General features: G+C 45.5%; 1 protein-coding gene across 10 annotated transcripts in view; it reads right to left on the bottom strand.

Moving 5' to 3' along the window:
• The window catches only part of DHX38 (DEAH-box helicase 38), an 82,429-nt gene that overhangs the window by 30,264 nt on the left and 25,008 nt on the right, over positions 1-27,157 (bottom strand). For all 10 annotated transcript variants that reach the window (XR_008845126.1, XM_056525883.1, XM_056525881.1 and 7 more), the window contains 6 exons: positions 20,101-20,216; positions 19,559-19,635; positions 19,314-19,469; positions 18,918-19,079; positions 18,714-18,821; positions 18,493-18,608 (listed from right to left, as the gene is read on the bottom strand). Coding sequence is in view for 9 of the 10 variants with exons in the window: in XM_056525883.1 (XP_056381858.1) it covers positions 18,493-18,608; positions 18,714-18,821; positions 18,918-19,079; positions 19,314-19,469; positions 19,559-19,635; positions 20,101-20,216 (735 nt within the window). In the remaining variant the exon portion in view is untranslated. The remainder of the gene's footprint in view (positions 1-18,492; positions 18,609-18,713; positions 18,822-18,917; positions 19,080-19,313; positions 19,470-19,558; positions 19,636-20,100; positions 20,217-27,157) is intronic.

The raw sequence follows: 27,157 nt of genomic DNA, 5'->3' as shown, positions 1-27,157 counted from the left end.
CGCCTGATTACAGCGATATCAGATTTGTATCGTTTACGTCATGTTTTACTAATTCTGAACTTTTTCTAATTTTTTTAATTGCCATTTTTTGACCCCTGTAGCTTTATTTTTTTTCCACATACCAGGTTGCATGAGGGCTCATTTTTTGCGCCATAATCAGTTTTTTGTATCGGTACCATTTTGGTATTGATCTGACTTTTTAATTGCTTTTTAACTTTTTTTTCTGGGATATTATAAGAATTGCAAATCTGTGGTTTGGTATTTTTATTACATTTACCGTACGGGATACATAATGTTATAATTTAATAGGTTGTATAATTACGCACGAAGCGATACCAAATATGTTTATTTTTATTATGTTTACATGTTTTTATATAGGAAAAGGGGGTGATTTGAACTTTTAACATGGAAGGGGTTAATGCAGCGGTCTTCAAACTGTGGCCCTCCAGATGTTGCAAAACTACAACTCCCAGCATGCCTGGACAGCCAACGGCTGTCCTGGCATGCTGGGAATTGTAGTTTTGTAACATCTGGAGGGGCACAGTTTGAAGACCACTGGGTGTCTTTCAAACTTTTATTAAAACTTTTTTTTTTTTTTTTTTTTTTTTTTTTTACACTTTATTACACTTATAGGAGGAATCATTAGATTCCTCAGACAGATGAATAGAGTTCTACTGAACTCCATTGATCTGTGTGCTCTGTGCTCCATTGATAGAGCCTAGTCCAGCCAGGCTCTATCAATGACAGAGCCGGGACAGCAGGGAACAGAGGTAAGCCCTCCGGCTACCTCCATAGTGGATCGCCCCCGTGATCGCGCTGCGGGGGGCGATCCACCCCCCTAGCCCACCAGGGAGCATTCACATGTCCCTTTAGACCAGTGGTTCTCAACCTTTTCGGCGACCGTACCCCCAAGGCCTGAAAGTATGTCCACGGGTACCCCCTCACGCGGAACTTGCAAGGGGTACCCGCAGACAAAAGGAGTGTTCTTACCTTTATACTAATGCATCCCTTCTCCATCTTAATCCCCTTGTGCTATTATTCCCCCTCCGTCTTAGTCACCCTGTCCCACAATTCCCACCTCCCTCTGATTCCCTTTTGCCATTATTCCCCCTCCATCTTTATACCCTTGTGCCATTATTATCCAATATGGAACAAGGGGATTAAGATGGAGGGGGGGAGGCTAATCAACCCCCCCCCCCCCTCCATCTTAATCTCTTGTGCCATTATTGCTCCTTCCCTCTGATCCTCTTGCTCCATTTTCCCACCTCCATCTTTATCCCCCTGTGCCATTATTCCCCCTTCCATTTGAATCCCCTTGCACCATTCCCCCTTCCTCTGATAATAATGGCACAAGGGGATTAAGATGGAGGAGGAAAAAAAAGCAAAAGGGGATCATAGGGAGGGAGGAAAATCACACAAGGAGATTAATATGGAGGAGGGGGAATAATGATACAGGGGGATTAATATGGAGGGGGGGGGGGGTTGATAATTCCCCCCTCCCTCTGATCCCCTTTTGCCATATCGGATAATAATAGCACAAGGGGATTAAGATGGAGGGGGAAATGGCAAAAGGGGATCAGAGGTAGGGGGGAATATTGGCACAAGGGGATTAATATGGAGGAGGAATAATAGAACAAGGGGATTAAGATGGAGGGGGGGAGGATAATCACCCCCCCTCCTCCATATTAATCCCCTTGTTTCATTATTCCCCCCTCCCTCTGATCCCCTTTTGCCATTTTCCCCCCTCCATATTAATCCCCTTGTGCCATTATTATCGGATATGGCAAAAGGGGGATCAGAGGAAGGGGGAATGGTGCAAGGGGATTAAGATGGAAGGGGAGAGGGATAATGGCGGAGGGGGGGGGGGGGGGGAGTAATAGAGCACAAGACATAACATTTCAATGCCTTGTGCTTTATTACTCCCCACCCCCCTTCCGCCATTATCCCTCTACCTCTCCATCTTAATGCCTTGTGCTCCGTCCCATACAGTCGTCCCCCCCCCCTCCTCTGTGCCATACAGTTGTTTACCTGGCGTCCTGTGGTCCCGTTGCCTGCTGCTTCACGGGATGTTCCACAGGGCCGCACTGACGTGTGACGTCCCCCTGCGCTGTGCGGCAACTCCGCGCAACGTCAGGGGAGGCCACACGTCTCCCTGGCAACCACGCAGCTCACTTACAGTAGTACTGAGAACAGCTGGGGGCTGCAGAGTATGGAGCGGGCAGGAATCCCGAGCCCGCTCCATACTCCCCTGTGAGCACCGCATACAGTCTCCCCGTGCAGACGTGCCTCCTCCCCTCAGCTCTCCGAAGCTACAGCTGGGGGGAGTGAAGGCAGAGGACGCAGATCTGCACGGGGAGCAAGAAGCCACGCCCCCTCATCTCCCCCCGCACGTCTGCAGAGCAGGGGAGAGAAGACAAATACACAGCTTCTAATCTCCCCTGCTCTGCTTCGGAGGACACAGGCTGCAGAGTATGGAGCGGGCAGGAGTCGGGAGCCCCCTCCATACAGACTGCAGATCGCGCCGCACAAAACCACCTCACACCGGCCCTGCTTGCCCGAAGCCGGGCTAAGGGCCGGAAAAAATTTACCAGTTTTTTTTTACTTTTTTTTCTGGGATATTATAAAAATTACAATTCTGTGGTTTGGAATTTGTTTTTACATTTACGTCATTTACCATATGGGATACCTAATGTTATATTTTAATAGATTGTACAATTACGCACGCAGCGATACTAAATATGTTTATTATTATTACGTTTACATGTTTTTATATAGGCATAGGAGGTGATTTGAACTTTTAACATGGAAGGGGTTAATGTGTGTCTTTTAAACTTTTATAATTTTTTTTTTTTTTTTTTTTTACACTTTGTGGAGGAATCATTAGATTCATCAGACAGATCAATAGAGTTCTATTGAACTCCATTGATCTGTGTGCTCTGCGATCCATTGATAGAGCCTAGTCCAACCAGGATCTATCAATCAATGACAGAGTCACGGGACAGCAGAGCCCTCCAGCTGCCTCTATAATGGATCGCCCCAACTCCCCGCTTTCACGCTACGGGGGGGGGGGGGCGATCCACCCCCACTAGCCCACCAGGGAGCATTCACATGTCCCTTTAGACAGCGCTGTCAGCTTTGACAGCGGCGATCTAAAGGGTTAATAGCCAGCCGCGGCCCAAAGCTACTGAGAACAGCCGGGGGCTGCAGAGTATGGAGCGGGCAGGAGTCGGGAGCCCGCTCCATACAGACTGCTGAGCGCCTCTGCGCTTGTCAGGTCCGACTCTGCTTGCCCGAAGATAGGGCTAGGGGCCGGAAAAATTCACCTGCCTGGAACTGCATGTCCCGGGCGTCGGGCTATAGGAATTCCACATCCCTATCCATACTTGGATGAAATTGGGTTACAATTTTTGGGGGGCTTTTTCTCCTATTATTCCTGGTAAAAATAAAAAGTTAGGGGATACACCAGCATTTTAATGTAGAAATTAACATCTTCCATTTCCATGGCCCACTGTTTCAAAATTGTGTCCAACATCTGTGAGATGTAAATGCCCACTGCACCCCTTATGACATTCCTTGAGGGGTGTAGTTTCCAAAATGGGGTCACAGGAGGGGGGTTTCCCACTGTCCTAGCACCATGGGGGATTTGTAAGTGCGACATGGCCCCCAAAAACTATTTTGGCTAAATTCTTTCTCCAAAAGCCAAAATGGCGCTTCTTTCCTTTTGAGCAATGTTGTGCGTCCGCAAAACACCATGTCAACATATGGAGTATTTCCTTACTCAGGAGAAATTACGCTACGTTTTCCTACAATCCCTTGTGAAAATGAAAATGAAAAATTTGGGGTAACACCAACATTCATACGGCTGTTTACTTCCGTCCCTGCCTCCTAAACGGACCATACTACTTAATGGAAGTTATAAAGCAGGGGAGCGGGCGGCATGATCCACAACCCTGCGATGTATCCTGTGTTTTTACTTTTAAATCCGCTGCCGGGAGCCCAGAGTGGCCGATACCGTGGAACCATTCAGGGCTCCTGGCGTTTTTTTTTTTTTTTTAAATGAACATTGTGAGTAGCAGCGGGGGCCATATGTATATTAAAAGCGCTGTGGGGGGGGCAAGATATCCAGTGCTGCAAGGGTGGCAGGCCTATATATCTAGCCCCCCAGCACATTTGTAATATGCCCCCCGCAGCACATTAAGATATGACCCCGCTGGCGCATTTATAACTATATACCCCCGCAGCATATGTATAATGTGCCCCCCGCAGCGCTATATGTGAAAAGTGTTGTATCAGCATCAATGCCCTATGCACTGCTGCTAGATATACTTTTCACATATAGCGCTGCGGTGGCATATTATGACATATGCACAGCGGGGGTATATATTTATAAATGTGCTGGCAGATAACGCTATATGTCTGCCCCCACCTCCCCCCCGTGCAGCGCTACATATCTTGCCCGCCCCGCACAGCGCTACATATCTTGCCCCCCACAGCGCTTTTAATATACATATGGCCCCCCGCTGCCACTCACAATGTTCATTTTAAAACCCTGCTGGGAGCCCTGAGTGGCTTCTCAGTACCGGCCGTTTGCAAAGGTAGTAAATGGATTGCAGAACTGGCATTTTTTGACGGCAGCAGGCGGCCGTGTGAACGAGCCCTTGGTGAAGAAAATCAACTTTCTCATTTTCATGTCCCACTTTAACGAACATTCATCAAACACCTGTGGGGTGTTACGGCTCACTGTACCCATTGTTATGTTCATTGAGAGTGTAGTTTCCCAAATAGAGTGCCATGTGTTTGTTTTTTTTGCTGTTTGGGCACCATGGTGGCTCCCTAAATGCGACATGCCCCCCATAAACCTATTTCAGCAAAATTCTCTCTCCAAAATCCCAAAGTTGCTCCTTTGCTCCTGAGCATTGTAGTGCGACAAAAGGCTATGTCCTTAACCCCTTAAGGACCCAGCCAATTTTCACTGTAGGACCCGGCCATTTTTTGCACATATGACCACTGTCACTTTAACCCCTTAAGGACAGAGGGTTTTTCCGTTTTAGCATTTTCGTTTTTTCCTCCTTGCCTTTAAAAAATCATAACTCAATTTTGCACATAAAAATCCATATGATGGCTTATTTTTTTCACCACCAATTCTACTTTGTAATGACGGCAGTCATTTTGCCCAAAAATCTACGGCGAAACAGAAAAAAAAATCATTGTGAGACAAAATTGAAGAAAAAAAACAAAAAACACTGTTTTGTAACTTTTGGGGGCTTCCGTTTCTACGTAGTGCATTTTTCGGTAAAAATGACACCTTATGTTTATTCTGTAGGTCCATACGGTTAAAATGATACCCTACTTATATAGGTTTGACTTTGTCATACTTCTAAAAAAAATCATAACTACATGCAGGAAAATTAATAAATTTAAAATGGTCATCTTCTGACCCCTATAACTTTTTTATTTTTCCGCATATGGGGCGGTATGAGGGCTCATTTTTTGCGCCGTGATCTCAAGTTTTTAGCGGTATCATTTTTACATTGATAGGACTTATTGATCATTGATCATTTTTTCATGATATAAAAAGTGACTAAAAAAGCACTATTTTGGACGTTGGAATTTTTTTTGCGCGTACGCCATTGACCGTGCGGTTTAATTAACGATATATTTTTATAATTCGGACATTTCCGCACGCGGCGATACCATATATGTTTATTTTTATTTACACTTTTTTTTTTATGGGAAAAGGGGGGCGATTCAAACTTTTAATAGGGAAGGGGTTAAATGATCTTTATTCACTTTTTTTTGCTCCCATAGGGACCTATAACACTGCACACACTGATCTTTTACATTGATCACTGGTTTCTCATAGGAAACCAGTGATCGATGATTCTGCCGCTTGAATGCTCATGCCTGGATCTCAGGCACTGAGCAGTCATTCGGCGATCGGACAGCGAGGAGGCAGGTAGGGATCCTCCAGCTGTCCTGTAAGCTGTTCGGGATGCCCCAATTGCGCAGCGGCTATCCCGAACAGCTCCCTGAGCTAACCGGCATGCTTTCACTTTCGACGTGGCGTTCAACTTTGAACGCCGCGTCTAAAGGTTTAATAGCGCGCGGCACCACGATCAATGGCGCTATTAGCCACGGGTCCTGGCCGTTGTTAAAGGCCGGGCCCGACCCGCTATGACGCGGGGCCATGCCGTGGCCCCGCGTTATAGATCGGGAGCGGACTCATGACGTACCGGTACGTCATGTGTCTTTAAGGGGTTAAGCATTAATAACTCTGGAATGCTTTTACCTTTCATTCTGATTCCGAGATTGTTTTTTCCTGACCTATTCTACTTTATGTTAATGGTAAAATTTTGTGGATACTTGCATCATTTCTTGGTGAAAAATTCAAACATTTGATGAAAAAATTTTAAATGTTGCATTTTGTTTTTTACTTAGAAGCTCTCTGCTTATAAGGAAAATATTCCAAATAAATTATATATTGATTCACATATACAATATGTCTACTTTATGTTTCCATCATAAAGTTGAAATGTTTTTACTTTTGGAAGACATCAGAGGGCTTCAAAGTATAGCAGCAATTTTCCAATTTTTCACAAAATTTTCAAAATCTAAATTTTTCAGGGACCCACAAATTACCCCATTATAAAAACTGCTCCCCTCAAAGTATTCAAAATGACATTCAAAAGGTTTGTTAACCCTTTAGGTGTTTCACAGGAATAGCAGCAAATTGAAGGAGAAAATTCAAAAACTTCATTTTTTCCACTGGCATGTTCTTGTAGATCCAGTTATTGAATTTTTACAAGGGGTAAAAGGAGAGAAATCTTCCTAAAATGTGTAACCCAATTTCTCTTAAGAAAATACCTCATGTGTATGTCAAGTGTTTGGTGGGTACACTAGAGGGCTCAGAAGGGAAGGAGCGACAGTGGGAGAGTGAGTTTTTCTGAAATGGTTTTTGGGGGGCATGTCACATTTAGGAAGCCCCTATGGTGCCAGAACAGCAAAAAAAAAAAAATAAAAAAAAAAAAAAACACATGGCATACTATTTTGGAAACTACACCCCTCAAGGCATGTAACAAGGGGTCCAGTGAGCCTTAACACCCCACAGGTGTTTGACGACTTTTCATTTTTACAAGGGATAATAGGACAAAATGCCCCCCCAAATTTGTAACCCCATCTCTTCTGAGTATGGAAATGTGTGGACGTCAAGTGCTCTGCTGGCGCACTACAATGCTCAGAATAGAAGGAGCGCCATTGAGCTTTTGGGAAAACAATTGTTTGGAATGGAAGTCAGGGGCCATGTGCGTTTACAAAGCCCCCCGTGGTGCCAGAACAGTGGACCCCCCCCCCACATGTGACCCTATTTTGGAAACTACACCCCTCACAGAATTTAATAAGGGGTGCAGTGAGTATTTACACCCCACTGGCGTTTGACAGATCTTTGGAACAGTGGGCTGTGCAAATGAAAAATTACATTTTTCATTTTCAGAGACCACTGTTCCAAAAATCTGTCACACGTGTGGGGTGTAAATGCTCACTGTACCCCATATTACATTACGTGAGGGGTGTAGTTTCCAAAATGGGGTTACATGTGGGGGGGGTCCATTGTTTTGGCACTATGGGGGCTTTGTAAACACACGTGGCCTTCAATTCCAGACAAATTTTCTCTTCAAAAGACGAATGGCGCTCCTTCTCTTCTGAGCATTGTAGTGCACCCGCAGAGCACTTTACATCCACATATGGGGTATGTTCTTACTCAGAAGAAATGGGGTTACAAATTTTGGGGGGCTTTTTTCCTTATTTTCCCTTGTGAAAATGAAAAATTTAGGGTAACACTAGCATTTTAGTGAAAAAATTTTTCTTCATTTTTCCATCAAACTTTGAAGAATTGTGGGGTGTTCAGGCTCACTATACCCCTTGTTACGTTCCATGAGGGGTATAGTATTTATTTTTTTGCGTTTATGTCAGAACTGCTGTAAAATCAGCCACCCCTGTGAAAATCACCAATTTAGGCCTCAAATGTACATGGTGCACTCTCACTCCTGAGCCATGTTGTGCGCCCGCAGAGCATTTTACGCCCACATATGGGGTATTTCCGTACTGAGGAGAAATTGCGTTACAAATTTTTTTATTTTATTTTTTCCTTTTAACGCTTGTGAAAATAAAAAAGTATGGGGCAACACCAGCATGTTAGTGTAAAAAAATTAAAAAATTTACACTAACAAGCTGGTGTAGCCCCCAACTTTTCCTTTATAAGGGGAAAAGGAGAAAAAGTCCCCCAAAATTTGTAGTGCAATTTCTCCCGAGTACTGAAATACCCCATATGTGACCCTAAACTGTTTCCTTGAAATATGACAGGGCTCTGAAGTGAGAGAGCGCCATGTGCATTTGAGGACTAAATTAGGGATTGCATAGGGGTGGACATAGGGGTATTCTACACCAGTGATTCCCAAACAGGGTGCCTCTAGCTGTTGCTAAATTTCCAGCATGCCTGGACTGTCAGTGGCTGTCCGGAAATGCTGAGAGTTGTTTTGCAACAGCTTGAGGCTCCGTTTTGGAAACACTACCGTACAATACGTTTTTCCTTTTTATTGGGGGGGAACAATGTAAGGGGGTGTATATGTAGTGTTTTGCCCTTTGTTATGTGGTAGTGTAGTGTTTTTAGGGTACATTCGCACTGGCGGCTTACGGTGCTTTTCCCGCTAGGAGTTTGCGCTGCGGCGAAAAATTTGCCGCAGCCCAGACTTGAAGCAGGAAACTTACTGTAAACCTGCCCGTGTCAATGTACCCTGTACGTTCACATGGTGGGGCAACCCTCCAGCTGTTTCAAAACTACAACTCCCAGCATGTACTGACAGACCGTGCATGCTGGGAGTTGTACTTTTGCAACAGCTGGAGGCACACTCGCCCGCCCGGATGGGTAAGTGGATCTTCGGCGCCAATCCCCGTCGTTTCCCCGTCCTGCCCCGCCTATTGTGGGTGGGCAGGACAGGGAAAATTAAAGTTAACCCCCCGCCACCGATCTGCTATAGGTGGTCGCGTCTAGACCACCAATAGCAGGGATAAATGGGGTGGCACCCCTGCCACCTCACTCCTATCCCTTCAGGGGGATGGTGGGTGTCTTAGACAACCGCGATCCCCCTTATATTCAGGGTCACCATAGACCCGTAATGACCCGGAATCGCGCAAATCGCAACTGTGAATTCACTTGCGATTTGCTGCGATCGCCGACATGGGGAGGTCTGATGACCCCCCTGGGAGTTTGCACGGGATGCCTGCTGAATGATTTCAGAAGGCATCCCGATCCGATCCCCACCCGGCACAGGGCGGGGACCGGAACTGCCCATGACGTAACTGTACGTCATGGGTCCTTAAGACCCTGGGTGTCGGGACGTAACGTTACGTCATGGGTCCTGTAGGGGTTAAATGGCCACTGTCCTATACCTCTTAACTCCCACGGTGACCCCGCATCATATCACAGCGGGCCCGGCGTCATAGTGAAGCCGTGCCCCGCCTCTAATAGCGCGCGGCACTGATCGCGGTGCCGCGCGCTATTAACCCTTTAGTCACGCACTCAAAGCTGAACCATGCGGCTAAAAGTGAAAGTAAAAGTGCCCGGCTAGCTCAGGGAGCTGTTGGGGATCGCCACGGTCCGATCGCCGACTGAATGCTTCAAGCCTGAGATCCAGGCTTGAGCAATCAATCGCCGAAAACCCTGATCAATGCATCCCTATGGAGATATATATAATATTGCAAAAGAAAAGTGTAAAAAAATCACTAACCCTTTGAATTATCCCTTCCCCTAATAAAAGTTTGAATCACCCGGCATTTCCAATAATAATAAAAAAAACTGTGTAAATAAAAAAAAACATATGTGGTATCGCCGCGTGCTGAAATGTCAGATTTAAAAATATATACCACTAATTAAACCGCACGGTCAATGGCGTACGCGCAAAAAAATACCAAAGTCCAAAATAGCGTATTTTTAGTCACAAAAAATGAACCCTCATAGCGCCCTGAACACAGAAAAATAAAAAAGTTATAGGGGTCAGAATATGACAATTTTAAACGTATACATTTTCCTGCATGTAGTTATGATTTTTTTCTGAAGCAATACAAAATCAAACTTATACAAATAGGGTATCATTTTAACCGTATGGACCAAGAGAATAAAGATAAGGTGTCATTTTTACCGAAAAATTTACTACGTAGAAATGGAAGCCCCCAAAAGTTACAAAATGAAGTTTTTTTCAATTTTGGCGCACAATGATTTTTCTTCAGGTTTTGCCGTAGATTTTTGGGTAAAATGACTGATATTATTACAAAGTCGAATTAGTGGCGCAAAAAATAAGCCATAACACAGATTTTTAGGTGCAAAATTTTAAGAGTTATGATTTTTTAAAGGTAAGGAGGAAAAAACGAAAGAGCAAAAACCGAAAAACGCCCGGTCCTTAAGGGGTTAAACATGATTTTTAATATTTGATTCCTTATGCCAAATAAATCGGCTTCCATAAAAATAAAAAACAACCAACCAAAACTTTTATGTTAGTTTTTCTGCTGTATACTTCTGGCCACCAGGGGTCTCCCTTCTTGGCCAGAACACATTCAGTCTTGTCAAAATATCAGTCATAATATAGTGTCTGCACCTGTGTGTGACGGTTTTCTCACAATTCTTCTGAGATTTTCTCTCCAATATTTATTTTTACCAGTATACAAAATGACGGTTGTCTCAGATTTTTCCCAGTTTGCAATGCGGTCGAGACCTGACTCACTAGTCAGCTGATGACAGGGAGCCTGTCTGCTTCAATGGGTGGAGCGATCGCTTGGTGGGAGACAGATCAATCTTCAACTAATGCAACAGCTGTAGGCACCCTGATTGAAAAGTTATTTTTCTTAGGTGTACTGAGTGTTCCCAGCTCCTCCTATCAGCTAAGACAGATCGCTTATGCTGTCTCCTGGTTGGGCACTCTAGCTATTAGTCATAGCCGAGAGGAGGGGCCAGGAACGTTCTCAAAACTCCAGTCATGCAAGCTGTCTGACCAGAAACAATGGTATGTATGGAATCCCCCTCCCTAACTCTGTATAAATCTGTCAGCAGTTTTCAAAACTCAGGTTTGCTTTAACACTTAAAGCCTTCGGCTAAGATCAAGTGTACTATCTGTTCTTAATAGTTCCAGCCGGTGACCCGAAGTGCCGGTATTGGGCTGGTGGGGATGGGTGCTGCATGGAGGGGAAATGTGTACCAGGGTGTTCCGGGGCTGGTTCTGAGGAATCAGCTCGACAGCTGCTCCGATGTGACCTGTTCCATCCCGGTCTCGCCATGAGGCTGAGAGGGTCTAGAGCCGAGGTACTTTAGTGCCTCAGGGAGTGGTGACCCCCCAAGGTGCCGAAACTCACTGGGAGTATTGGCTCACAGAGTGGCAGCACTGACACCATGATCTCTTCACCTTGTGGCACTCCCCTCTTGATTCCCGGCCTTCTGGCTAGGATCAGAGAAATGTTTTATAGATCCGGACGGATGTCTGGGCAGTATACCTGCGCACACTTATTTATTTTTGTCACTGTCACTTTTTGCGTGTTGTGTGTCCACAGGATTGTTAGGATGCGGTAGCCCTTCTGGGTGTCCCTCCTAGCGGTCTAGGGGAGGTGTGTGTGGCCATCAGGTTCCTCACCCTCCCTGCAAAAACCCTAGGTACTCCTGCATGGGCAGGGTACCGACCGCTTACGGCTCTGAAGGCAGATACCTTGGCTAACGCTAAGGGGGATGCCGGGAGCATTTGTGGTCCCTTAGTAGCTTCGGCGAAAAGGGACCTTGAACCTGGAACTTTGCAGGTACGTTTTGGTCCGGAGGCAAAGGGTAAGGTTTGTTGGGGGGCCTCTCTCCTGTCAGAGAAGGGCTTGCAATAGACCACATCCTTTGTGCACTTTTTTTGTGTAACAAGTTTGCACTTTTTCTTGCACCTTGGGTGATTCGAGAGCAAGTTCCTCGGCTCTTGAAAAAAATAAAAAATAAACTTAAAGCCGTCATCATATTCAAGGCTCAAGAAACTTGTTCTAAAATTGTAACATGTTGGTACAGAGACCCTTCCATGTTTTATAACTCATATCTAATGGTTCCAGATGTTTTTTAGCAATGTAGTGGGGATGAAGGAACAATGATACATCTATCTGGTGAGGTTGCCCTTACAGGATTTTGGAAAACAGTGCTTACAGGAGAACTATCATGCAGGGCAACTTATCCCCTATACAAAGGATAGGGGATAAGTGTCTGATCACATGGGGTCCTACCACAGGGACCAACCATCCCCCACGCCCCGCGATCTCCTGCCGCAGCTCTCGCCAAGAAAGGAGCTCGTCGACCCCTGCCTGAAGCGGCAGCTGACACACCCCCTCCAGGTAGCTTTATGGGAAAGCCGGAGATAAGGGTATCTCTGGCTCTCCCATAGAGATAGACGGACAGGTGCGGCGCAGGAGATCGCAGGGGTCTCAGCGGTCAGACACCCCGCAGTCAGTTATTTTGGATAGGCAATACATTTTCTTTCCTGCACTATAGTTCTTTAAAATAATACATCATGTGACACGATACCCAACAGTTTGCTTTCTTGTATTTGTTCCCTTTGGCTTAATCCTCATAAAAAAATCCCTTACCCACCACCTATTACTATCAGGCACCTATGACAATCAGCCAGGACAGTCATTCCAAGATGGATGATCCCCCAACAAAATCCACGGATTGTAAATACAATGATGAAGTAGTTCTACTACTGGTGGGAAACTGTAAAAACTTTAAAAGGAGAAGTCTAATGAAAAGCATTTTCAATCCGTTGTGCCGGGTCAGCAAAGAAAAATAAAAACTAACTCACCTTACTCCATTTCCCCATAGTGATTCTACAGCTGTTCGGTCCTTTGGTTTGGTCTTCTTTCATGTGCAGAGATAGTCACATTGCGGTCAGCGTATCGGCGACCGCAGTGATGTCCCACCTTGGACGGTTATAGCCTGAGCGCAATGTGACGATCCGTGCACACAGAGGAAGAAGACCGGACGACCGAACAGCAGTAGCGGTGCTATGGGAAAACAGAGGAAGGAAAGGGAGCTAAAGTTTGTTTTTGTGCTTTTTTTTTTTTCCTTGCAGCCCAGGCACAACAGACTGAAGATGTTTTTCATTAGACTTCTCCTTTAAGTGCTTTGGTATTTATTCCTTTAGCCAACTACTAATAAAATATCCACTAATGACTAAAACCAGCTCTTTCAGACACTTTACAATGAAATAGGACTACATACGCCCTGCAATTAACTCTTTATTGAGCCACACACGTTTTATTTTTATGTCAACTTACCCTATGAGGGCTTTTTTATTGTTGTACTTTTAAATTATACAATTTGGGGGAACAGGATTTTTTTTTTTTAATTTAACCTCACAGTGACTAGGTTTGAAAAAAAAAAAAAAAAACTGATTCTCCTGCACAACCCCTTTAATTATCCTTTTTGGGATTATCTTGTCATAGCCTCTGCAATGCACCTGTGGTCAAGTTTGGACCAAAGCAGATAAACTTGAATCATTATCTCATGATTCCTAAATAGACAGATTAAAAGCCTACCAATTTGTCATCTCTCCTTAACCTCCTCCCTGCTTTTAAAAATTTTCCTACATTCTAAAGTCTTTTTTTTCTGCCTCTCCCGCTGCTCACTCTGGCTGAGCATGAAGCAGACTTCCCCAGCACGTGCAACGTCACTGAAGCCTGCTGGGCGCAGGCTTCCGCCCCTACCTCATCTATGCAGCGCTCCCATCGGGACCACGCATAGATGAGCAGTCTATAGCAGGGCAGGCTGCTCCGAGGTCTCCTCCTCCCTGTTTCTCACTGCATGTGCTATCCAGTGAGGAGGAGTATAGGAGCTTCGCTGGACCTGCCGTGCAAGACTTCACTGCCGAGACCCAGGACAGTCAGTGAAATAAGACCTCAGATCCCTACAGGACATGTACAGTCCTGGAGCATTAGCATAGCACTGAGAATCAGTGCATGTGCTGCCTGCCACCAGACTGTACATGCCCCAGCGTTCACAGTGCTCGCTCCCGCCTGTCTGACAGGCAGGGAGCGAGCGCTGGCTGACAGAATTTGGACTGATGCCCGGCGGTGACATCGGCTGTGACATCAGCGGTGACATCAGCCACTCTGCAGCCGGCCACTAGGAGGGAGACCCCTAGTGGCCGGCTTTTCAAGGGCAAAAATAAGCTATTTAGACACACACAAAAAAATAATGAATTACTGTATTTTAGGAATATGTTGTCCTGCATTAGTAGTACAACATAAAAAAATAAAGATGATGACAGTGCCCATTTAACCCTTTAAATGCTGTGATCAATACCTATCACAGCATCTAAAGTTAAAGTACATCCATGCATATGAAAAAAAATAAGTTACAGGGTTGCATTTTTTTTTTTTAAATAGTACAATAAGAAAACAATATAAGTTGGTTATTGTATTAATCACATAAACCTACAGAATAAGGATAATGTGTCATTTTTACCAAAAACTGCACAGCAAAAAAACAAAACAAAAAAAAAAGTTGCAAAATTGCAGTTTGCTTATAAATTTCCGCTCAGAATATTTTTTTGGTTACGCCTTACATTTTATGGTACAATAAAAGATGTCATTACAAAGTTTAATTATTAGTGCAAAAAACAAGCCCTCATATGGGTCTGTAGGGGAAATATAAAAAAAGAGTTATGGATTTTAAAAGGAGAGGAGGAAAAAGGAAAATGCAAAAATTTTATTTGGCCCGATGCTTAAAGGGGTACCCCGGTCCTAGACATCTTATCCCCTATCCAACGGATAGGGGATAAGATGTCTGATTGCGGGGTCCCGCCGCTGGAGACCCCGCAATCTCTCCTGCAGCACCCTCGTCACCAGCCTCACGGAGCTAAGATTGCTCTGTGTCTGGTGACTTACGTCACAGGCCAGAGTATCGTGACGTTATGGCTCCGCCCGTTTGAGACATCACGCCCCTCCCCATCACTGCAAGTCTATTTGATCATATCCCCTGTATCGTATCGTGACGGCCCCTGTATCGTATTGTGACTTCACGGCTCAGCCCCCTTGTGACATCACGCCCCTCAATGCAATGCAGCCGTCACGCTGCCTCCCTTAGGCTTGGATTGAGGAGGCGGGGCATAATGTCACAAGTGGGCAGAGCCGTGACGTCACGATACTATACGATACTGGGGCAGTCACAAAACGATACAGTGGATATGATACAATAGACTTGCATTGGGGGGCGGGGCGGGGCGTTACAAGGGGGCAGAGCCATAACGTTACGATACTCTGGCCCCTGTATCGTATGTCATCAGACACAGAGCGATCTTAGCTCTGTGAGGCTGATGACAAGTGGGTGCTGCAGGAGAGATTGCGGGGTCCCCAGCAGCGGGACCTCCGTGATCAGACATCTTATCCTCTATCCTTTGGATAGGAGATAAGATGTCTAGGGCCGTAGTACACTTTGAAGGCCAACATGAGCTTGTTCCTTAACCCCTTGGGGACTAAGCCCATTTGGACCTTAAAGGACAGGCCAATTTTAGCTTTTTCACTTTTGTTTTTCCCTCCTTCCCTTCTAAAAATCATGACTCTTTCAATTTTGCACCTACAGACCCATATAAGTGTTTGTTTTTTGCGTCACCAATTGTGCTTTGTAATGACATCACTTATTTTATCATAAAATCTGCGGCGAAACAAAAAAAAAAATTACTTTGTCGGGTATAATTTTGTAACATATTGTAACTTTTAGGGGCTTCTGTTTCTACGCAGTGCACTTTTCAGTAAAAATAACACCCTATATTTATTCTGTAGGTCCATACGGTTACAAAGATTACTACTACATAAAAAATAAAAAAATTATGAGTGCTATATGAGCGTTCATTTTTTGCGCCGTGATCTGTAGTTTTCATTGGTAACATTTCTTTGATGGGACTTTTTGATCGCTTTTTATAATTTTTTTTATGGTATATGAAGTGACCAAAAATGCACAAATTTTGGACGTTGGCATTTTTTAATGTGTACGCCATCGTGCGGTTTAGCTACCCATATATTTTTTTATTTCCATTATTTTAAAAAAATGGAAAAAAGGGGAAAATGGGAAAAGTGTTATCGGTGCTCTGCTGCTCCATCTTGGAGTAGCAGATCACTGATCGGACAGCGAGGAGGAAGGTAAGTACCCTCCCATCGTCCTCTCAGCTGATCAGCTCCACTGAGCTGCCGAGACATTAACTTTAGGTTTAGACTCCGCAATCAACTTTGATAACGGCGTCTAAAACATCGGCCCGATCGGCGGTGCCCGACATTAAGCCTGGGTCCTGGCTGCTGCTAGCTGTTGGGATCCACAGGGTTTGAAGTGTACTCAGCTCGTGAGCATGGTTCAAACCCTGGTAACGGGACCAGGGCATACATGTACACCCTTGGTTCTTAGGTACCGGGACACAAAAGGTGTTAAGGGGTTAAAGTGTACCTGTTAACAACATTTTTACATAATGTAGATAATACCATTATATTTATGTTTGTAATATACATTGGTTAAAACATTTCCAGATTTTTGTCCCTACAGCTATTGCCTGTGTGTCTCTATGAGGAGACCAAATACAGTGTGGGTGGATAAACAAGGCTCTGTACACTGAGGACAAGCAGGGGTCTGTGCAGAGATAGTCTGTAACATGCTCCCAGCTCACACATTAGGATGATTGACAAGCCAGGAGCCTGCACAGAGCCCTGCTTGTTCTTCCCTCACTTCCTGTATTTGGTCTCCACACAGTGGTGGGGCAATCACTTCAAAACAGCTGTCTGCAGATGGGTCCTCTTCCCTTCTGGGGAGAATTCTGGCTTGACATAAAATCCCAATCAGTTTCTGAGACTCCATAATTAAAGCTAAAGCTGATTTTAGGGAATGCTACCAGTGAAGGTGGTGTGATGAGCTGCTTTGCATATTTTCTGTCTTCACACAGACACAGGCAAAAGCTGCAGGGACAGCCTTTTTTCACACAGAAATATACACGTTTTAACCAACGTATATTACAAATATACATAAATTGATAGTATCTACATTATATAAAAAGTTTTAGTTGACGACAGGTTCACTAAGTATTAGAACGTACATGTACATTCTGATGCTGTGAAAGTACAATGAAGAGGGCTCGGAACTCTGCTGGATGTGGAACAGTTTGTGTGAAACAGCTGTTGCGCATCAGTAGTACCTGCCTGCTGTGAACTTCTCCCTTCCCTGTGTGGTTGAATAAAGAAGCCGTTAATGAAGATACCATGGTGAGTGCCATTGTTTCCTTTTATTACGGTACTTTGTGGATTGAACAAACCACTATAATTGAGCACCCCTGTCTGGACCTGCAATAGCCAGCCATGCTCTATGGACTATTCTGAGCTGCATTGAGGATAGATGTTCATTTCTTTGACCTACAACATACTGCTCCGGGACGCAGGTGGAGATGACCCAGAGGATATTTATTAAATGTTGTGCAGAGGAATAGAGACGTAGTTGCCCAGAGCAACCAATCAGATAGCTTCTTCCATTTTAAAAAGGCCTCTGAATGAGGAAAGCTGGAACTTAATTGGTTGCTATGGGCAACTGCTTCACTGTTCCTCTGCACAAATTTTGATAAATTAGTCTGTAATACTGTTATAATTTGCAGCATACTTCTGCAGCTACATATATTTATTGGGTGTCTGATTGGATTCTTCCTCTTATCGTAGTTGCAATGTTTTTCTGTGTTCTCATTGGTCCTGCTGCTGCAAGACCTTCTTTATCTTTTTATTACAAAATTTTGTTCTGGGCTGCAAAACTGCATCACAAAATTGTAACGTGAGGTAGGAATGCAGGAAAAAGCTGGGGTGCTTAGGCGCATGCCGCAGGTAATGTAATGTGCAAAGGCACCCCTTGTCTGCGTTCCCACATGTTAGTGAAAACATGTAGTCAAAACTACTCTGCCGTGGTCACGCAATGTTGCCGGGATTATTGGTAACATCTCATATCATGTGCATGGTGGCATGATTTTACCCACATGCCAGTGAACACTGCCATAGGCTGCTGTCATGCACAGCAGCTTTATTGATTCTTTTTAAACTGCCACTGTAGCTAATGTAAAAAATGGATCAAGGAGGAAGTTTAAAGAGTACCTGTCATAAAACCATATTTTCTAAACTTCAGGCAAAACGTCACTGAAGCCTGCGAGAGCTGTGCCTCAACATGCCCCACATGCACTTCCTGAGTTTGGTCAGGGAACAGAACAGAGCCACCTAGTGGCCGTTTGTTTAATCACATTAAAAACATACAAAAAGGTTTCAAATTTTAACAAGTATCATGAGGAACAATATATTAAAGAGTACCTGTCACCAAACTAAACTTTTAAGTCCTTCTTCAATATTTTAGTCAGTAGCAGTTTAAAAAATAAAAAATACTGTGTGTCCAGTGTATATATTTTTGTATTTTGAACTTACTTATAATCCACAGCCCCATCCTCATTCATTGGTTTCTCAGATTCTTCCTCCTGTTTTTTTATGCCCATTATATCACCAAGCTTTGTCCCAGCCAATTCCCAGTGTTTGTGTTGAGCCTTAAAAAATATAAGATTTGGTGTTTTAAACAGCCAGAAAATAGTAAAACTATGATTATCTTTGAGTCGGGGTATGAAATGACATAACCTTCTACTGCACATTACCTTTTTCCTCTCTTTCTGCTCACGGTGCTTGCGCACTAGCTGGCTGCCTTTGCGAGAGATGATTGCCATATCTGAAGTTGCGTCACGAACTGGGATTACTGGTTCAGGCTTAAAAATGTTGGAAAAAGATGACAAAGTGAAAAACACACAATCAGCCATAGACTTTTTTTTTTGTTCTCCTTTCCTCCAATGAATACACTCTACCTGCTTAGTAAACACAATTCGTCCATCTAAAAAGGGAGGCACCAAGTTATGGACCAGCAGATGTACTTTAGCAGCATTGTCCTCCTCAAAGTCCTCGTCTACCTCCAGCCTCTGAACCACCCCACTGGTCAACATGCGATTTGTTTCCCAACGCTCATTATCCTGCAGGTAACAACAGCATATTATCACTGGCAACATCTTGACCACATGAGACATACTAAAAAGGGAAATAGATTGAGTCTTTGCCGAAAGTGTAAAATAGCTGCAGGAAATGAAAAAGTGCAGAGCAGAACTTTCGCAAAGAAAAATTAATGACCCCATATAACAATTGTATACAGCGAGTAAGAACAACCGTACTGCACAAATATCCAGTCTCCTGTGGTTCTCAGCAATTACCTCATTGATCTGCCTTCTCTGTGCAGACACTCTCTTGTGAGTCTGTTTCTGCAGTTGTTGTTCCCTCTTGCGCACATAGTCTTCAGAGGTGGAGCTCAGGGCATTGTGAGACTCATCAAATCCTTCATCCATCATATACCAGTCTCGATCTGCTTGCTAGAGACAAAGGAGAGCACTATAAGAATGAGACATGAACATAACAGCTATGATTTCGGACAGGCTGGCGAAGACTACCAATATCTCACCCTCTGATCCTCTTCCCATTGCCTCTGATCATCTTCTGACATGAATCGAATATCATTATCATCATCTTCCTGCTTTCCTGAAATAAAGGAAGAGAAAACAAAAAACATGTATGGGTAAATAATGTACTACAGTAGCTTGTTCCCTTTTAACTGACTCCTATTATGCGATTATGAGACAGCTACAGTAACTGATCCTTGATCCAAAACAATTTTATTTCAGTCCGAATGCAGGAGAATCCTAAAAAAAAAAAAAAAATCCTCCCTAAAACCCCTGGTTTCTATAATCAAGATAACAAACATCCACACTAGCCAGCACTGCAATTGACCACCCATTTACATAGTTATATTTTACGTGTAGTACCATAAACAAATAATTGTATGAAACCAACCTAAACAAAAAACAATAATTAAGCAGCAGTCCATGTTCCTCATCACAGTCGCATACTCCCCATGTGATCAAAGTATGGTATAATAGTATGGGGAAGGTAGTTGAAAGATTAAGCACCAGGCAAAGATAAAAGCATAAAGGCATATTCACTCACCTTTTCCCTGAGAGAGACGTGGTGTGGATCCAAGATAACGTCTCTCAGAAGCCCATTCATTGAATTTGTATGATGGAGTGGGAAGTGGTGAATCTGTGTACCGGATTCTTACTGACCTGTGTACAGTATATTTGAAAAAGGTTGATACATAATTTAATACAAGACAGACAAGGTAGAATGTCAGCACAGCAGTCCAGACCACAGGGAACTAGGGAGTAATGCTCTCCAATAAGCCTGCAGACATGAGTTACGTACAAAATCATACAGGTATAGGGTGCTCTCGCTCCAGCGAAATAGTACAGGTATAGTCCACAAAGAAAAAGTATATGGTATATGTGCAAAAAAGGGATTTTTGTCGGAGGATCCATTGGGGGACACAGACCTTGGGTATATGCTGTTGTTACTAGGAGACTTGACACTAGGGAAACCAAAAAGTCGGCTCCTCCCAGCAGGATATACCCGCCTACAGAGCCTGAGGTAATCAGTTTAGTCCCCAAGCAGTAGGAGAGGACAGAGAAGCAGAAAACCAAGACCAGTCCGAGGTAACCAGAACAAAAAATTAACTGAACACACCCTCAGACAGGTAACCAAAACCGGAACACCAAAGAAAGGGCGGGAGCTGTGTCCCCCAATGGATCCTCCGAGAAAAGGATTTTACGGTAAGACAAAAATCCCTTTTCCTCTATCAGCTCCATTGGGGGACACAGACCTTGGGACGTACCAAAGCTGTCCCTAGGGTGGGCACAGAAAATCAAGGGGCAGGCTGGGCCACCGCCGCCTGCAACACCTTACGGCCCAGACTAGCATCAGCGGATGCAAAGGTATGAACCTGGTAGAATTTAGTTAAAGTGTGCAAGGACGACCAGGTAGCCGCCTTACAGACTTGAGAGGCTGAAGCTCTGTTATGGAGAGCCCAGGAAGCGTGGAGTGAGCTGAAACCCTGAAAGGAGGGGTCTTCCATCTGCTATGGTAAGCTTCTGAAATGGTAGACCTGATCCACCACGAAATGGTTGCCTTCGAAGCAGGTAGACTCTTACGGTGACCGTCCGTAAGAACAAAAAAGGAATCCCATTGACGAAAAGAAGACGTAACAGAGAGGTAGGTACGCACCGCCCGTAACACATCAAGTTTGTCCCCGGGACGAGATGGAGCAGGACAAAAGGACGGGAGGACAATATCCTCATTAAGGTGGAAGGCAGAAACCACCTTAGGTAAAAAAGAAGGAACCGGACGAAAAACAACTTTGTCCTGATGGACAGTTAGAAAGGGAGAGCGGCAAGAAAGAGTTGCCAACTCCGAAACCCGTCTGATGGAGGTAATTGCCATAAGGAACGCCAGCTTCCAGGAAAGGAGACGAAGGGAAACCTCCCTGAGGGGTTCAAAGGGCGCGCCCTGTAGGGCGCCAAGGACCAAATTCAGATCCCAAGGAGGTGTAGGAGACCTGTAAGGAGGAGCCAAATGGGTCACTCCTTGAAGGAAGATCCAAACATGAGAATCAGATGCTAGAGGGCGTTGAAAAAGAATGGAAAGGGACGAAACTTGACCATTTAAAGAGCTGAGAGCTAATTGCTGTTCCAGCCCCGACTGCAAAAATGAAAGGAGTCGAGGAAGGGAGAACACCACTGGAGAAAGAGATTGACATTCACACCAACAAAAATAAGACGGCAGGTACGGTGGTATATCTTCGCGGAAGAGGGCTTGCCCGCCTTGAGCATGGTGCGAATCACCTGTGTTGAGAAGCCACGGGCTCAACCACCACGCCGTCAAATGCAGCAACGGTAAATTGTGGTGGCACAGGGGACCCTGAGAGAGAAGGTCTCGACGAAGCGGAAGGCGCAGCGGAACCTCGTCCAGGAGCCGGACGACGTCGGCGTAACACGCTCTCCGAGGCCAGTCTGGAGCCACGAGAATGGCAGGAATGTCCTCCGCTTTGAGCTTCCTCAGGACCCTGGGAAGGAGAGGAAGAGGAGGGAACAGATAAGGTAGGGCGAACCGCGACCAAGGAATCACCAGTGCATCCGCTGCCAGAGCACGGGGGTCCCGCGACTTCGACACAAAGAGGGGAACCTTCTGGTTGTGGCGGGATGCAAAGAGGTCCACATCTGGAGTTCCCCAGAGGTCGCAGATCTCTGCAAACACCTCCGGATGAAGGGACCACTCGCCGGGGTCGGGAGAGGACCGGCTTAGGAAGTCCGGTTCCCAATTGTTTACGCCTGGGATGTGAATTGCCGAGATGGCCAGAACCCTGAGCTCTGCGCAGAGAAGGATCTTGGAAACTTTGGCCATCGCCGCCAAACTGCAAGTGCCACCCTGGCAATTGATGTATGCCACCGCAGTGGAGTTGTTCGACTGGACACGAACTGGGCAGCCCTTGAGAAGAATCTCCCAATGTAACAGGCAAAGGTAGATTGCCCTCAGTTCCAAGATGTTGAGCGGGAAGAGTGTCTCTCTGGGAGACCAAAGGCCCTGGACTGTCCGGTCTCGGAACCCCCCCCCCCCCCCCCGAAAGGCTGGCATCCATCGTGACAACAAGCCAATGGAGGGGCAGGAAGGAGCGCCCCTGAAGAAGTAGGGGGGAGCTTAGCCACCACAGATGGGAGCAGCGAGATGTCCGAGGAAGTACAATCTTGCGATCGAGGGACAAGGGAAACCTGTCCCACCGGGATAGAATCGCGAGTTGAAAGGGACGAAAATGAAACTGGGTGAAGGGTACGGCCTCCATGGCCGCCACCATCCGTCCCAGGACTTCCATGCAAAAGCGAATGGACACTGGGGAGGGGTTCCTGAGTATACGAACCCCCGACAGAAGGGTCACCCGCTTGTCCGGCGGGAGGTGAACCCGGGCGGACCGGGTGTCGAACTGAAGTTCTTGAAAAAACCATGGACTGAGTGGAGGATAGGTTGGACTTGTCCCGTTTGACCAGCCAACCGAAGCGAGACAGGGCCTGAAGAGTGAGGGTGAGACTCTAGATTCTAGTCCCTGGACGGAGCCTTGATCAGAAGGTCGTCCAAATAAGGAATCACTGAGATCCCCTTGTCCGTAGCAGACCGATCACCGGCGCAAGGACCTTGGTGAATACCCTCGGAGCTGTGGCCAGGCCGAAGGGGAGAGCCACAAACTGGAAATGTCCCTCCGGGACAGCAAAGCGGAGGAACCGCTGGTGCCCTGGAAAAATCGGAACATGGAGGTAGGCATCCCTGATGTCCACTGAGGAAAGAAACTCCACCTGATCCATGGTTGCCACGACCGAACGGAGAGACTCCATGCGGAAGTGGCACAGGTTGGAATAAAAACCTCAAACGCGTTCCCTGGGAGGAACCGGGACAATGACCCCCTGAATGAGGAGGGACTTAAGCGCACCCCAAAAGGCCTTTGCCAGAGAGGGAGACCGCGGGGCTCAGGAAAGGAAAAAGCGATCCTTTGGAAGAGAGGCCAACTCGATCCGGTAACCGTTGGATACCACATCTCTGACCCAGGAGTCCTGTACATGTGTAGACACCCCGGAAGATCAACAGACGACCTACCACCCGAGAAAAATCTGCAGGAGGAGGCGACCCTTCAGGCAGAGGTGGGTTTGAGGGTACCAGTCTTGGCCGCAAAGCAGCCCGAACGGTTGTCCGATTTCCGGGATGGGCGAGTCTGGAAGAAGGGAGCCTTTTTGTCCCGAGAAGGCTCCTGCCTGGCCCCCTTCATGACCCTGAAGGTCCGAAAGGAGGTAGATTTACGGCGGTAGTACTGCGGGCCTTATTTTGAGGTAATAAGGAACTCTTCCCTCCTGTGGCTTCCGAGATGATCTCATCTAGGCGCTTACCAAAAAGCCAAGAGCCAGTAAAAGGAAGCTCAGCGAGAGACTTTTTAGAGGCTGCGTCCGCATCCCAGGCTTTGAGCCACGCGGATCTACGGAGAGCCACAAGGTTACCCATGGCAAAAGCAGCACAGCGGGCCGACTGCATGGAAGCAGAACATAGAAAATCTCCCGCTTTAGAAAGCAGGAGAATTAAGCCGGCCAGTTCTTCCGAGGAAGCCCCAGAAGAAATGCCCTGACTGAGTCGGGAAACCCAGATCGTAAGGGCCTTGGAAACCCAGGCAGAGGCAAAAGCAGGGAGAAGAGATGAACCCGCAGCCTCAAAAGCATATTTGGCCAAGATCTCCACCCTTTTGTCCACTGGATCCTTAAAGGAAGCAGCATCGGGCAAAGGCAGGGTAGTAGTCTTAGATAGACGGGAGACTGGTGGGTCCACCGTAGGAGGTGAAGTCCACCGGGCAATGAGGTCCTTAGCAAAGGGATAATGCGCTTGAACCTTCTTTGTTTCTTGAAACCTCTTATCAGGGTGCCTCCAGGCAGACTCCAGCAAGGCTTCAAATTCAGCATGGGAGCTGAACATCTTGGGTGCCGGACGGGGACGGTGAAAGAAAACTTCTGGGAAAGCGTCCGAAGTTCCTGGGTCCTCTAGGTGAAAGGTGTCTCCATGTTTCCTTAGTGTCAAGTCTCCTAGCAACAACAGCATATACCCAAGTTCTGTGTCCCCCAATGGAGCCGATAGAGAAAGTCCTCTTTATTAAAGTGCATAAAATCTTTTGGGAAGACAGGCTCACACCACCGGCATGTTCGTACAATGCAATTAGTGACAGCTGTTTTACCCGATGTGTTTCTTCAGATTTAGAGTCTGAAGAAACTCACAGGGTGAAACAGCTGTCGCTGATTGTATCATACGAACATGCCGGTGGTGTGAGCCTGTCTGCCCATAAGCATCGATTTTATGTACGCTAATAAAGATTTTTTGCACATGAACACGGGTGTGTGCCATCTTCTTTTTCTTTATGTGTGGTCAATACAAGACAGCATGCCATTATATTTACTACTCAAGCCTTTGTTACAAGTCTTTTATGTCACTTTCACGGCCTTATAAATATGCCCACTCAAGGTCTCCCGGACCACATTCCGTCTGCTCAAAAGCACACACTTTGGTTTCCTGCTGGACTGGCAGAAGACCAAACTCAGGAAGTGCGGTCTGGTCATAGGCAGTGAATAGCACTTGCTCTCCCAGTTTAACACACAGAGAGAGAGCGAGTGCTATTCACTGCCTATGGCCAGACCGCACTTCCTGAGTTTGGTCTCCTACCAGTCAAGGAGACCAAAGTCTGTGCTTTTGAGCAGATGGAATGCAGTCTGGACCAGGAGGGAGACCACTAGTGCCCAGATTTATAAGGCCATGAAACTTGAAAGTGACATAAAAGGACATTTTATTTATATATATAATATTATATATATAATATTATATATATATATATATATATATATATATATATATATATATATATATATATATTTATATTTATTTATTTATTTTTACAGGGTGTAAATTACAAATCTTTATTTTACCTGTTTTATTGTATGAAAATTTTTTAATGAGATGCCCATTTAAGGGGGTTACTCAGTCTTATAAAATTGAGGGCCTATCCTCATAATGGGGTAAAAGCAGTTGGCACAACCACTGCATAAAACGACTATCCTCTGCACCCCATGGGCTGGGATGCTTCAGTGATGTGTGCAGTGTTTACAGGTGACAGCTGTTTTGCTTCTTATTTGCGCTTCTACAGACCTGCCCACCTCCTATGTGTCAGCTCTAAAGTGCCAGCCTCATGTGACATCAGCATAACAGGTATGCATTTGTAACAAACAACCGCTTGTTAGCCAGACTTAAGAGGATAGATTTGAGCATCTTTAAAAAAAAAAAAATTTTTTGTTTTTTTTAACCTTTTGGTTGTTTTTTTCTGGCCTGATGTATACATGGTGGGCAGATCTGTAGAAGCACAAATAAGGAGCAAAACAGCTGTCACCTGTGAACACTGCACACAGCACTGAAGTGTCCCAGCCCATATTGAGCAGAGAATGGTGTCTGAGTTTTATCACTGCACTTTCATAGATGAAGCCACAAAACAATAGATTTCAAGTCGCCGTTTTCTCTTTTACACTTGGACTATCCTCAGGATAGGCCATCAATATTAGATCAGTGGTGGTCCAACTTCTTGCACCTTCACTGATCAGCTGTTCTAAGCCCTGTGATTCCTTCAAGGTGAACGCCACTGGCCAGTGTTGGGAAGTAAAATGTTCCCAACTGTGTTTTCAAGCTGTGGGGGTCTACCACGCCCCCTTGTGATGTCACGGCCATGCCCCCTCAATGCAAGCCTATGGGATGGGGCGTGACAGCCGTCTTCAATGTTTACCAGAGTAGCCAATTTCGTTCTAAAAGTAGAAGCAGTTCAACATACTGCAGCATTGCCCTGTTCACTTTAATAGGATAAAGTTACGCAAAAGCAACAGCCTGAACTGAGTGCTAAGTTACTGCCCCTAGTGAAAGTACTTCCGAACGTAACCACCTCTCCTCATTCCTTTATTCATCCTCTTTACTAGCAGTTAACTGCTTAAACCAGGGTGGCGTTTTGTGATATTGATATAACTCCTTTTATGCTCTGATCCTGCTTCTGTTTGTAAACCACCCCCAGCACAGTGGCAATGTATATATAGTCTCTGCAGTGCACTAACACTCCACTAACTATGTGATGGCATAGTAGAGGGAAGGGGGGTGTTTGTTAGCAGGTGCTCTCCTGTAGTTGGCCGGGAAAGGAAGGGAAAGGAAGTCTATGGCCCTCATTTACTATTCTAAACCCGACCTCTTTTGTCGGGGTTTTTTGTCGCATCTTTGTCTGCGCCATGTCGCAGACATCGTGCGCCAGTCTGCGACACGATGCGACATTTTTTCCCGACGGACCCGATGTGGATTCTCCCAAACCCGAAAAAGGGGCGTTACCCGACATTTCTGAGCTTTCCCACGTATTTATTAAGGTTTCCAACCCGAATTTGTTGTATTGTTGTGGATTTTTTCCCGACAGCTCAGAGGAGTTGGAAACCAAAACCAACAAAACCCACGTGCGACAAACAGGATGCGACATAATAATAAATACCAGGGGAAAAAAGCAGTCGGGTAAGAAAGCAACATAGACTTACAACCCGATTTTCTTAGTAAATGAGGGCCTATGTGTAAATACTTTTGC

This window comes from Hyla sarda, chromosome 6 (assembly GCF_029499605.1).
Source record: "Hyla sarda isolate aHylSar1 chromosome 6, aHylSar1.hap1, whole genome shotgun sequence".
Taxonomy (NCBI): domain Eukaryota; kingdom Metazoa; phylum Chordata; class Amphibia; order Anura; family Hylidae; genus Hyla; species Hyla sarda.
Note: the sequence above shows the minus strand (reverse complement) of the source record. Positions and strands in the feature narration are given on the sequence as shown.